The sequence below is a fragment of the Puntigrus tetrazona genome, chromosome 3, assembly GCF_018831695.1.
Source record: "Puntigrus tetrazona isolate hp1 chromosome 3, ASM1883169v1, whole genome shotgun sequence".
In the NCBI taxonomy this organism is placed as follows: domain Eukaryota; kingdom Metazoa; phylum Chordata; class Actinopteri; order Cypriniformes; family Cyprinidae; genus Puntigrus; species Puntigrus tetrazona.
In genome coordinates, this window is record NC_056701.1 from 8512865 (window position 1) to 8527118 (window position 14254).

Genomic DNA, 14254 nt, shown 5'->3' on the forward strand with positions numbered 1-14254 from the left:
GTATAATCATATTAGCCCGGTTCTATCAACACTGCACTGGCTCCCTATCAAACATCAGAGAGATTTTAAAATCTTATTAATTACCTATAAAGCCCTGAATGGTTTATCTCCTCAATACTTGAGCGAGCTCTTATCACATTATAGTCCTGCAAGTCCGCTGCGTTCTCAAAACTCTGGCCATTTGATAATACCTAGAATATCAAAATCAACTGCGAGCGCCAGATCCTTTTCCTATCTAGCACCTAAACTCTGGAACAATCTCCCTAACTCTGTTCAGGAGGCAGACACACTCTGCCAGTTTAAATCTAGATTAAAGACATATCTTTTTAACTTAGCCTACACATTATCTGTTAAAGGATTTTTAGGCTGTATTAATTAGATCCGCTGGGACTGGGAACACTCCTCATAAAACACCATGTACTTGTGACATCATAAAAAGATGCAGTAATGCTTATTTAGGCAAATGATGATCTGGATTCATGTGTTGTAATGATTAGCAGTACTCGCTTGATCAATCTTGATCTTTGACACCACCAGACCGTGACAGCTATGGGAATGTTTCTTTAATGTCATTGGAAAAAATAAACGTAAAACATACAGATTTCAGTCATACAGCAAGAGAATGAAATATTCAGGACAACATTGTAACAGACAGCGAGTAACAGAGTTGCAAATCACTAACATTAAAGCAGTAAAATAAGACCTGACATTGAGCTTTATCATGTATCATGATAAATTAAACAAAGCATTACAAACTACAGGAGATGCCAGGAGAAACCCGTTTGACTTTAATTTGCTGCAGTTTAGATTGAAGAGTTGAACAGAAATGTTAAAATGGTGCAGTTCAGACACACATATGTGATTCCCTTGACCTTTGACCAAAGTCATCCGTCCGTCAGACAGACGAGTGGAGGCTCAGTAGATGGATGGAGAAGAGTAGAAAGACGTCTTGAGGCTACTACAGAGCACAGAGCTGCAGATGAGCGCCAGCAGCTGTCGAGCAGAGAGAGAGAAAGAGAGAAAGAGAGAGGGGTTATATGATGAGTCGGGCATCTGGAGCGGCGGCTGCGGCGGCGGGTGGAGAGCTGAGGAGCAGGTACGCAGGAGGAGATGCATGAGACACCGAGTCATGTCTTCTGAGAACACAGCTGCAGATCAGTGCCAGCGTCTGAGGACCAACACACACGTGAGTGTGAGAGAGTGAGTGCATTGGAGGGAATTTCTAATGGGATGCAGAAACATAGCAGCTCCAAACTCAAAGATTCTATTCTGAAATGATTCAATCCCCTTGATTACAATCGGGACACTTTCCTGAGATGTGGAAAGATAATCTAATAAATGCAATTTTTAAACAAGGTGGGATGTGCGACCCAAATTATTGAGCAGTAACTTCGGAAAACTGTTCTGTTCCATCGTTAATGATAAAATAATTCACTTTATTCAAGATTTTAAAATATTGTCAAATTGGATTTATGCCTAAACAAAGAACATCAAATCATTTGTACGCTCCATAGATTCGTACAAAAATATGTTTAATTAGACAAAACAAGGATTGATTTGTGGCTGCTTCATTGATTTTAAAAAGCCTTTGGTTCGGTGTGGCACAATGGTCTTTTTCTAAAACTCATTCAAAGTGAAACAGGAGGTAAGACCTATGACATTTACAACGGGAACAAGTTCTGTGTGAAGATCAACGAGAGACGGACTGATTTTTTCAGTCAGACTAGCTGCAGTCTCAGCCCGACTCTATTTAACATCTATATTAATGAATTAGAATCAAGTCTTCTTGTCCTGGTCTGACCCTCGAGGGCTGAAAGACGATCTTCTGTTGAAGAGGGACTACACCAAAGCCTCTCAATCTTAGAAAAGATGCACACCAGTAATGCTTTTAAAGGTATGTTTATGAAAATTACTTAAATGTCATAATTAAACTAAGCCCTGTCTACGTAACCAGGCCCAAGTGAATTCTAATGGATTCTAAAGCAGCTGGTCTTCATCTTGTTCCCTTGCTCGCCCTGATCTAGATCTCTCTCTCTTTTCATATAGCTATATGAATAAATGTGTAGTTGTCGTATTGTATAAAACCTTTAATTAGGATAAAACCATAAATTAAAGACTATTAGTAACATTTATCAGTAAAAGTATGTGACTACAACAAATAAACAAGAGTGCCATTAAGGGCTGTATGATCTGTGTGATCTCAGTAATATCTCAAATTGATAGTATAGATGATGTCACCGTTTATAATAAACCCGGCACACATGTGCTGAGCTGAGGGCGGGGTGTTTAGACACGCACTGGAGGCGCTTTAGCCAATCACAGCTTGCTGGGCTAGTTGACCAATCAGAGCTCATTTCTGAGGGCGAAGCTTCATAAACAGCACATGATCGGTGCGTCTTTCAGAGAATCAACAGAGCGGTGTGGAATTAAGGTTATACTGAAGCCCTTGAACACAAGAAAGCCTAGAAAAAACCCTTAACGTGAACAACACTTCAGCTGAAAAATAATGCTGTTAAAAACACTTTAGGTGACAAATACTTAACACTTATTAATGAAGTAGACTATAAGCATAAGAAAACCGTTTAATGCTTAATGTATTAAAACTCAAAAAATACCAAACTCAGACATTGCTTTAATGCATTAAGCTAAATGAAGCACATTCCTGCCCTTAGGAAAACACTTAAAGGTCCCATATTGTACACCTTTTTAGAGTTTTATTTTAGGTGTTGATGACCTTAAGAATATATAATTGTGGTATAAGTAACAAAAACCACCTCAAAATGTTTTTACAGTTCCTTTCTCATGAGCTGTCAAAAACAGGTCGATTTTGGCCTAATTAATATTCGTAAGTCTACCTTCTGATTGGCCAGTTTTTTCTGAGTGACTCATGACCAGGCCAATCAAATGTAATGACTTCACAATAATGTTAGCGCTAACTGGATGCAAAACAAAGAGAAGACCAAGGCAGCTCATTTAAACAAAAAGCAGATTCAGAAACATAAGGAGCTTAAAATATCATCTTGTTTGTCAGAATGTTTCAGATTTGACAATATGGGACCTTTAACATGTAATTAAATGTACTGCATTCTTATTCTGGACTCATGTGGTTGTCTGTAAATAGTGTACTTTATTAATAATATGTTTGCTGAGTTTGGTCTTTTTAACCCCTGGGGTCCACTTAAATCACACTTCAGTACTGATCATACAGTGTTACGTCCCCGGATGAATGGTTTTTTTCCTTCCCTTTGTATTGTTCCCTCCCTCTCTCTCCCTCTGTCTCTCTCTCTCTCTCTCTCTCTCTCTCTCTCTCTCTCTCTCTCTCTGTCTCTCTCTCTCTCTCTCTCTCTGTCTCTCTCTCTCTCTCTGTCTCTCTCTCTCTCTCTCTCTCTCTCTCTCTCTCTCTCTCTCTCTCTCTCTCTCTCTCTCTCTCTCTCTCTCTCTCTCTCTCTCTCTCTCTCTCTCTCTCTCTCTCTCTCTCTCTCTCTCTGTCTCTCTCTCTCTCTCTCTCTCTCTCTCTCTCTCTCTCTCTCTCTCTCTCTCTCTCTCTCTCTGTCTCTCTCTCTCTCTCTCTCTCTCTCTCTCTCTCTCTCTCTCTCTCTCTCTCTCTCTCTCTCTCTCTCTCTCTCTCTCTCTCTCTCTCTCTCTCTCTCTCTCTCTCTCTCTCTCTCTCTCTCTCTCTCTCTCTCTCTCTCTCTCTCTCTCTCTCTCTCTCTCTCTCTCTCTCTCTCTCTCTCTCTCTCTCTCTCTCTCTCTCTCTCTCTCTCTCTCTCTCTCTCTCTCTCTCTCTCTCTCTCTCTCTCTCTCTCTCTCTCTCTCTCTCTCTCTCTCTCTCTCTCTCTCTCTCTCTCTCTCTCTCTCTCTCTCTCTCTCTCTCTCTCTCTCTCTCTCTCTCTCTCTCTCTCTCTCTCTCTCTCTCTCTCTCTCTCTCTCTCTCTCTCTCTCTCTCTCTCTCTCTCTCTCTCTCTCTCTCTCTCTCTCTCTCTCTCTCTCTCTCTCTCTCTCTCTCTCTCTCTCTCTCTCTCTCTCTCTCTCTCTCTCTCTCTCTCTCTCTCTCTCTCTCTCTCTCTCTCTCTCTCTCTCTCTCTCTCTCTCTCTCTCTCTCTCTCTCTCTCTCTCTCTCTCTCTCTCTCTCTCTCTCTCTCTCTCTCTCTCTCTCTCTCTCTCTCTCTCTCTCTCTCTCTCTCTCTCTCTCTCTCTCTCTCTCTCTCTCTCTCTCTCTCTCTCTCTCTCTCTCTCTCTCTCTCTCTCTCTCTCTCTCTCTCTCTCTCTCTCTCTCTCTCTCTCTCTCTCTCTCTCTCTCTCTCTCTCTCTCTCTCTCTCTGTCTCTCTCTCTCTCTCTCTCTCTCTCTCTCTCTCTCTCTCTCTCTCTCTCTCTCTCTCTCTCTCTCTCTCTCTCCTCTCTCTCTCTCTCTCTCTCTCTCTGTCTCTCTCTGTCTCTCTCTCTCTCTCTCTCTCTGTCTCTCTCTGTCTCTCTCTCTCTCTCTGCTTGTGAGTAGGAGGTAATGGGCGCCACCTGTCATCAATGATTGGCTGGTTATACTGATTGGAAGATGAGAGTTTTAAGCAGCACTTCAACCACAGGACCGGGTGTCTGTGTGTGTGTGTGTGTTTGTTCCTGTGTTTTAAGGGTTCCTTCTGTTGTTCTACAAACTGTTTTCTCTTAGTGACATTGGGGGTCATTCTGTGTTGTAGATTCCATCTTTTCAACCAGAGAACTTACTATTGGAACTCTATTTTGTTTTGTTTAATGTTCCTTAAGCTATGTTAAGTTGTTTAGATAAAGTCTTAATTGTTGGCGATTTTAATATCCATGTTGATAATGAAAAAGACTCATTAGGATCAGTTAGACAACACGTCTCTGGACCTACTCATTGTAGAAATCATACTCTAGATCTAATACTGTCACATGGAATAGATGTTAAAATGGTTGAAGTACTGCAGCAAAGTGATGACATTTCAGATCACTATCTAGTCTTGTGTGAACTCTGTATAGTTAAACCTGTAAACTCTGCACCTTATTACAAGTATGGTAGAACCATCACTTCCACCACAAAAGAAAGCTTTCTAAATAACCTTCCTGACTTATCTCAATTCCTTAGCTCATCCAATACGATGCAAAAACTTGATGATGTAACTGAAACTATGCACTCTCTTTTTTCTAGCACTTTAGATACAGTTGCTCCTTTGCACTTAAAAAAGATAAAAGAAAACAATCTGACTCCATGGTATAATGACAACACACGCACCTAAAGAGAGCAGCCCGGAAAATGGAGCGCAGGTGGAGAAAAACCAAATTAGAAGTATTTTCGTATTGCCTGGCGGGAGAGTATGCTGTCATACAGAAAAGCATTAAAAATAGCAAGATCTGATTATTTTTCATCCCTTTTAGAAGAAAACAAACACAACCCGGTATTTATTTAGTACAGTGACTAAATTAACAAAAAATAAAGCATCAACAGGTGCTAATATGCCCCAAGAGTATAGCTGCAATGAGTTTATGAATTTCTTTACTTCTAAGATTGATACCATCAGAGATAAAATTGTAAATATGCAGCCGTCAACTACAGTTTCACATCAGATAATGAGCTTTAGATCCCTAAGGAAAAATTACACTCTTTCTCTATTATAGGAGAAGAAGACTTGTACAAACTTGTTAAATCATCTAAACCAGCAACATGTATGTTAGACCCTGTTCCATCTAAACTATTAAAAGATCTGCTTCCAGAAGTTATAGATCCTATTTTGAACATTATTAATTCATCATTGTCATTAGGTTATGTTCCCAAAACCTTTAAACTGGCTGTAGTTAAACCTCTCATTAAGAAACCACATCTTGATCCCAAAGACTTAGTAAATTACAGACCAATCTCTAATCTCCCTTTTCTGTCAAAGATACTAGAAAAGGTAGTATCCTCACAACTGTATTCCTTTTTAGAAAAAATGGTGTCTGTGAGGATTTCCAATCAGGTTTTAGACCGTACCATAGTACTGAGACTGCTCTCATTAGAGTTACTAATGACCTGCTTCTATCATCTGATCGTGGTTTTATCTCGTTATTAGTGCTATTAGATCTTAGCGCAGCATTCGATACTATCGATCACAACATTCTCTTGGATAGACTAGAAAACTATGTTGGCATTAGAGGAAGCGCCTTAGCATGGTTTACATCATATCTATCTGACCGCTATCAGTTTGTGGCATTAAATGAGGAGGTATCATATCGATCAAAAGTGAAATATGGAGTTCCTCAAGGCTCAGTGCTAGGACCGTTACTTTTCAACCTTTACATGTTACCTCTGGGAGATATTATCAGGAGTCATGGTGTTAGCTTTCACTGCTATGCTGATGATACTCAGCTCTATATTTCAGCGCAGCCTGGTGATACACACCAAATTGAGAATCTAACAGAATGCATAGTCGATATAAAAAGCTGGATGATGAGTAACTTCTTAATGTTAAATTCTGAAAAAACAGAGGTGCTAATAATTGGACCTAAAAACCCCACATATAATAATCTAGAACACAGCCTATCACTTGATGGCTGCTCTGTTAATTCTTCATCATCAGTTAGGAACCTAGGTGTGCTGTTTGACCGCAATCTTTCCTTTGAAAATCATGTTTCTAGCATCTGTAAAACTGCGTTTTTCCATCTTAAAAATATATCTAAATTACGACCTATGCTTTCAACCTCTAATGCAGAAATATTAATTCATGCGTTTATGACCTCAAGGTTAGATTATTGCAATGCTTTATTGGGTGGTTGTTCTGCACGCTTAATAAACAAACTTCAGCTAGTCCAAGACACAGCAGCTAGAGTCCTTACTAGAACTAGGAAGTATGATCATATTAGCCCGGTTCTGTCAACACTGCACTGGCTCCCTATCAAACATCGAATAGATTTTAAAATCTTATTAATTACCTATAAAGCCCTGAATGGTTTAGCTCCTCAATACTTGAGCGAGCTCTTATCACATTATAGTCCTGCACGTCCGCTGCGTTCTCAAAACTCTGGCCATCTGATAATACCTAGAATATCAAAATCAACTGCGGGCGGCAGATCATTTTCCTATCTAGCACCTAAACTCTGGAACAATCTCCCTAACTCTGTTCGGGAAGCAGACACACTCTGCCAGTTTAAATCTAGATTAAAGACACATCTTTTTAACTTAGCCTACACATAACACATCAACACACCTTTTATTATTCAAATCCGTTAAAGGATTTTTAGGCTGCATTACTTAGATTTGCTGGAACCGGGAACACTACTCTAAAATACGATGTACTTGTGACATCGTAAAAAGAATGGCATCTACGCTAATATTAGTCCTGTTTCTTTCTCAATCTGTTTTCACAGTTTGTATCCAGACTAGATGGTGGATCAGCACCCAGAGATTATGTTCATCAGAGACCAGAACACCTAGATGCGCCCGTCGACAGATCACCAGATCCTGATGCACACACACACACACACACACACACACACACACACACGCACACACTAAGTCATTTACACTATCTGACACAGCTGCGTTTAAAATTGAACTGGAAGTTAAGTGCTGGGCGTCCGGTCAGAGGAGAACTGACCCCAACTGAGTCTGGTTTCTCCCAAGGTTTTTTTTTTCTCCATTCTGTATGCATGGGGTTTTGTTTCCTTGCCGCTGTCGCCTCTGGCTTGCTTGGTTGGGGACACTTAACTTCTAGTGACTATCGTTGAATTGACTACAGAGACCGTCTCTGCATTTAATAAGAAATTGGTCACTCTCGTCACTATACATCCCTGTCATTATACTGTACAGTGCTTTGATGCAACCTGTGTTGTTAAAAGCGCTATATAAATAAAAATGATTGATTGATTGATTGATTGTTTGCCTGGGATGGGGTGTAAGTAGAGAGGGGTGCCTTGTTTTCTCCTGTTTATGTTAGAAAGGGAGTCAGGGTATTTTGGATGTATTTTTTGTTTCCTTTTTCTTTTTAGGAGGTTAGTTAGTTTCTGTTACTAGGTAGAAGTATTATGTTTATTGTTTTGGCCTGAGCTCCCTCTCGAAGACATAAAACCTTTTTCTTATATGTATAATAAAATTGTTATACTTTGTTGTTGCCTCGTTGCTGACACACACACACACACACACAACACCGTGTTTTTTTGTTTTTTTTATATATTCTGTTGCGTGACCTAACGTCCCCTAGATTTGAGCTGGGAACGTAACAACAGAAAAGATCAATATGTCAATCTTATCTGTAAAGGGTCTTTTATTGTTTGTATGCGTCCACAATATCAACAAAACATTCTGCTTTTGCTCGTTCTCTGCTGTCTCTGTGATGTTCAGTTTAAAACTAGTGAAAAAAAATAAAATGAACTGTAACTTATAGCGAATATGTTACTCACCGACATGAGAGATATATCTACAGAAAGCTTGATATGTCTGATGTTAAATGAAGTTATTCATGTTGAAAACAAATATTCTGTTATAAAGTTATCAGTATGAAAACGACACCATCTCCAGTTTCTTTGTCTGATCTAATTATTTATTATTATTAGTTCGTTAAAAGCCCTGTGTTAATGTGTTAAACTCACCATGATTCCTGCCATCCCCAGAAATCCTCCCAGCACCAGTGGAGCGTTGGAGTTGAAGGCGTTGTGGATCATGCCGGGACAGCTCTACACACACACACTGGTGAGTGCCTGCCCTCCTCAGACATCACACAGAAATCAGAGCAAGACGATCAGTAAGTGACTCACAGAATAGGTGAGCTGCTTCAGCAAGTTGCCGTCTGGACAGGTGTCTCGCACAAACATCTCAATCGTTCCCCCGATGCCACAGCAGTCGAACTGAAAACACACACACATGCCTGTCATACCACACGTGAGTGTGTGAGTGTGAGAGTGTGTGAGTGTGTGTTTCTTACAGCGTTGTGGAATAATTTGAGGGTGACCGCTTGACCGGGACTTCTGGTGTTCAGATACTGAGCGTAGATGGTGGTGTAGAATTTAACCAACTCATCTGAAACCTGCAACACAACACACACAACACACACAACACACACAACACACAGCGTGCATGAGAGTGGAAACCAGAAAACCTTCAGCGAGGCTCTAAGGCAATACAAAGGAACACTCCGCTGGAAAAAAGCCCAATTTCTGCAGGACCAGTTTGAAGAAATAATAAAAAAGAACAATAAATTCAAACAAATTCTGGGATAAATGGAATGTACTATACAAATCAACTCAAGAAGATCTGGTTATCCAAGATGAGGAGATATGGAAAAATAATTTTCAAGAATTATATATCTCAGCTGAAGTTCAAAGCTCTGACTAAAATTCAATCAATCAATCAATCATTTTTATTTATATAGCGCTTTTAACAACACAGGTTGCATCAAAGCACTGTACAGTATAATGACAGGGATATATAGTGACGAGAGTGACCAATTTCTTATTAAATGCAGAGACGGTCTCTGTAGTCAATTCAACGATAGTCACTAGAAGTTAAGTGTCCCCAACCAAGCAAGCCAGAGGCGACAGCGGCAAGGAAACAAAACCCCATGCATACAGAATGGAGAAAAAAAAACCTTGGGAGAAACCAGACTCAGTTGGGGTCAGTTCTCCTCTGACCGGACGCCCAGCACTTAACCTCCAGTTCAATTTTAAAGTTAAAATTAAATAATGAAATTTGTTTTTGGAAAAATCAATCAAAACAAAGCAACCCTTTAGATTTCCCCATAACAATAAAAGAATCAAATCCATGTGCTGTTAAAACTGGAGACGTGGAATATATTGTTCCAAATATTTTTTTATGTATATGTTCTCTTTTCCTATGCATGCTTTGGAAATGCAAAATGTGCTTTTGTAATGCCAATAAATCTAAGTGAACTGAATTGAATAGAGTGAGAGAATGAGTGTAAGAGTGTATGTGAGAGCATGAGAGTGAGTGAATGAGAGTTTGTGAGATTGCGAGTGTGAGAACTTGTGTGTGAGAGTGTGTGTGAGAGAGTGAGTGAGAGAGTGAGTGAGTGAGACTGTATGTGACATGAGAGCAAGAGTGTATTTGTGCATGTGTGAGAGAGTGAGAGCGTGAGGGTGTGTACATGTGTGGGAGCATGAGTGTGAGCCTGAGAGCATGAGAAAGTGAGAGAATGAGTGTATGTGAGAGTGTGAGAGCGTGAGTGAGTGAGTGAGAGAGAGAACGAGTGTGAGAGTGTATGTAAGAGCGTGAGTGTGAAAACACAAGCGTGTGAGAGAATGTGTGTGAGAGTGTATATGACTGTGAATATGAGACTGAGAGTGTGAAAGAGTGAGAGAATGAGTGTGTGTGAGAGCGTGAGAGTGAGAGTGTGAGACTGAGAGCTCGAAAGAGTGTATGTGAGAGTGAGAGTGTCAACATGAGGGAATTACTGAGAGTTGTTGTGAGAGTGTAAGTAAATGAGTGTGAGAGAGAGTGTGCATGTGTTTGTGTGAGAGAGAGTGAGTGTGTATGTGAGTGAGAGAATGAGTGTGAGAGCGTATAAGAGTGTGAATGAGTGTGAGAGCAAGAGTGATTTGTGCATGTGTGTGTGAGAGAGTGTGTGTGTTTGTGTGAGAGTGTCAATCAATCAATCAGTTTTATTTATATAGCATTTTTAACAACACAGATTTGATCAAATCACCCTCTATCAAATAGACTGAGAGTGTGTTTTACCTGGTCGTGCCACATGAACGCCATCACGCCGGCTGCGATTTCAATGATGATCAGAAAGGACAGCAGGCCAGAAAACTGAACATCAAAAAATCCAAAATGTTATGAAATAACTCTCTATTCTCATTCATAGCTATGAACGAAGAAAAGAGAAAGAAGAGAAGAGCCATGCGTTTTTGAGCTTCTCTTCTTCTCTTGACAGGTGTGTGTAGATCTGACCAGGGACGTCAGATGAGTGTGAGGTGTTTGCAGCGATGGTCTTCCTCACCACTGCGAGAGCTGATTTGCTGTTGTTGCAGGCTCCACAGTCACCGATGATGGCCACCAGCAGCATCAGGACGCCGGTGACCACTAGCACGGTCACTCCTGCAGACACACACACACACACACACACACACGGAGCATCACAGCTTGATATCACGCAAGTAACATGGGGCAGTGACAAACAGCAGAGGAAATGAGAAACACACCGATGTTGAACTGAGCTGTGTTCAGGTCAATGTCGAAGAATCCTCGGGTCTCTGCACCGAACCGAAGCCACATTCCCAGAGCCACCAGACCGAAGCCCACCAGCTGAAAGAGATTGATCACAGCGCTCAGACACACCAGCAAACATGTGTAGGACATTTATAGCTGGCTTTTATCTAAGTACACGGTGTTTAACGGATAGAAGAGTATTAAACTCACAGCTCTCAGAAACAATTGCAGTAAAAGAGCTCTGCCTTCACTGCGCTTTATGCAAATGAGCTGAAAGTGAAACTAGCTTCGTTTCCCTATAAACATTTCTGTATTAAAACGATAATTATAGCAGGCTTTAAGTAAGGGAGACGGCGATTAAGAGTAGATAGTAATAAAAACTCACTGCAAATAGAACGTTAAACAGGATCAGGAAACATTTACACATCTGCGCGCACCCGTCCATGGCGATCCGTTTGATTTCCCTGCAACAAAACGCCATAAGAATCTCTTAAAGAACTACAACTCACACAATCCTCTTAACGAACATAATGACAAGTTTTTTATATGAGTAAATACTTAGAGCATAGAATTTGGGAAGCCTTCCGATGTAACGCATGCAACAGAATGGCCACAGGGTAAATAAACTTGCCTTGTTCAGTATGTAGTTAAAAATGAGGAGCGCTCGCGTCCTGCTTCTCTCTTTGCGGATCCCCGCTGCTGTGCGCGTGCCCGCCGCGGTCTTGCGCACGTCCCCGCTGCGCTGTGCTCATTGGTGCTCAGCTCGAGTGACGTCAGCGGAGCCGGAGTGTTTCAGTAGAGCAGAAACGAAACCAATACCTTGAAGATTCCTCTGAAAGCACCTCGAAGACCTTGCGCAACACCAGCCTGTTTATTCATCCGTTAAACCTTAATCGTGTGAGCGTGTGACAAAGTGCACTATTATATAGGAGAAGTATATTTGAAGCGGACATACACAAATCATAATAATAAAAAAAGGAAAAATAAACTTCACGTCGTGAAAGCGGAAGTTCAAACAAAAACAGACTTAAATTCTCTGGAGCACACATCCATGGATGCGGTTTAACTGAGTTCTGCTCATCTACAATATGTTTATCCGATGTTTTCGTAATATTAGATGTCTTTTGATTTAACATGTTTGTAAATCTGATATCTTAAAGACATTTGTGCTATCTGGGTTCATTTCTGTGTGTGTTTATCATACAAGAAGATGATGTGTGTGAAATGAAACTGACGTGGGATTCTGTTACAGGACAGAGCAGAAGTGAAGTGAATCCGGATCAGACTGACAGAAAGAGTGTGAACGGGCCTCAGAAACAATGACTGCAGGTACGATGCTGATCTCAGTCATATCTTACACACACTTCACCACAGTCTGGATTACAGCGAGATCTCGACACACACATGTTCCTTTCTGCCTGTGGTTCTCTGAGTAATTCAGTGTGGCCATGTATACAAGAACACATTGTTGTAAGGGAAAGAAAGCAAATATTACCCCCCAAACATCCACCTTTCCCTCACACAAAAATATCACAAGTAAAACAGCATAAAAGTACTGGTAATAAGAACAAAAATAATAGCAGTAGAAGAAACGGTCCAGAACATTGTGACTGTGGACAGTGATTAATCGCTGATGATCGTTAATCAATGAAGCCAGAGCCTGGGAGAAAGATCACGAGAGGCTTTCTGTTTCTTCAGTTATTCAAGCTCTGTTAATATAACTGTGAAGGGAACCTCGCTCCAGCTTCAGTGAGATTATCTGGAGGACCTTCAGAAAACCAAAGAGGAAAATAAGAAGATTGAAGATTGACACCTGAAGGACTTTAACAGATTAACAGTTGAAAGATAAAGCATTACGAGAAAGAGAAAGGTACTTTTTTTCTCGCTGATTCCTCTCTTTTTACATATATTTGAATCCCTTTTTTAGCTGAAAACGTCTGTCAAAGTTCAGATGCAGTATGAGTGTGCCCTATAGTCTTACATGTGAAAGAGAATCTACTGTAGTGTTTGGTGAGTGTAGAAATGAGTGTATGTGTGTGTGTGTGTGTGTGTGTGTCTGTGTGTGTGTGTGTGTGTGTGTGTGTGTGTGTGTGTGTGTGTGTGTGTGTGTGTGTGTGTGTGTGTGTGTGTGTGTGTGTGTGTGTGTGTGTGTGTGTGTGTGTGTGTGTGTGTGTGTGTGTGTGTGTGTGTGTGTGTGTGTGTGTGTGTGTGTGTGTGTGTGTGTGTGTGTGTGTGTGTGTGTGTGTGTGTGTGTGAGTGTGTGTGTGTTCTGGTCTCAGATGAACTTCAGCTCTGGGTTCTGATCTGATCTGGATACAAGCTAAGACTTCCTTCTATGTCTTTATCAGAAAGAGTGCTTCTCTTTCTCACTTCTAATATGTGTTACTTGTTAGATGCCCATAACATATCATAGCTGGAGTCTAGGTTTAAGTTTTGCTCTCAGTTGAGCAAGAACTCTGCCTTCATCATCATCATCATCATCATGTGTGTATTATGTATAGATTTTTTTTTTTTTTTCAAATTTAGGGTGACATTTTTACCATTAGTCCAGAGTCTGTGGAAACAAAATACCCTTCTGACTAACTATTGATTAGTTATTGATGTGCATTGTCACTGTTAAATAAAGCTCTGATAAAACTGACTGCATTGCTAACAATCAAGGATACATAATTTTGAAGCATTTTGATGCATTTTTTGGGGAGACAATGATTTTTTTCACTGGTGGCCATTCTTGAGGCATAGATGTGCACCTGTTAAAAAGACCACCGTCTTCCTCAGTGTGGGTTTCTGTATTCTAGTGGTGTATGTCTCAGTATCTGGACTGTGAGCCTGGACTCTCTTCAGAGAGCGCAGACCTGCCAGTTTACTGTGGCTTTTACTTTCATTTCACTAAAGGTGGCTTCCACAATGTGCTTTACTCTGAAACAGACTGAAACTGAGAGTTATAATGTGACTGACAGAGATCTGCCTAACTCATGAATGTGTTTGTTGGAATTCTCTAAACTCATTTTTTCGTCTGGTGTTTACTTCCTACACCACTTTTAGAGTTTAAAGATTTAGTAGATAAAATATTTCACTTTAATTTGGATGTTTTTTAGTTGAAG

The 14254-nt window shown here is 40.6% G+C and overlaps 1 protein-coding gene across 3 annotated transcripts; it reads right to left on the bottom strand.

Annotated features, from left to right (window-relative positions):
• Nucleotides 1-548: 548 nt before the first annotated feature.
• zgc:65811 (uncharacterized protein LOC393524 homolog) lies at nucleotides 549-11915 on the bottom strand. Of its 3 annotated transcripts, none has more exons than XM_043234899.1 (9): nucleotides 11782-11915; nucleotides 11536-11614; nucleotides 11144-11246; nucleotides 10942-11039; nucleotides 10677-10751; nucleotides 8908-9009; nucleotides 8741-8830; nucleotides 8576-8659; nucleotides 549-993 (listed from the first exon to the last, which is right to left on the bottom strand). In XM_043234899.1, the coding sequence occupies exons 2-9, from the start codon at nucleotides 11593-11595 to the stop codon at nucleotides 916-918; spliced, it is 690 nt and encodes a 229-aa protein (XP_043090834.1). In that variant the 5' UTR covers nucleotides 11596-11614; nucleotides 11782-11915; the 3' UTR covers nucleotides 549-915. The 3 variants fall into 3 exon arrangements, with proteins under 3 accessions (XP_043090834.1, XP_043090831.1, XP_043090833.1); XM_043234896.1 differs by having other exon boundaries at nucleotides 549-1168; XM_043234898.1 differs by having other exon boundaries at nucleotides 549-1168; nucleotides 11709-11854.
• Nucleotides 11916-14254: the final 2339 nt, after the last annotated feature.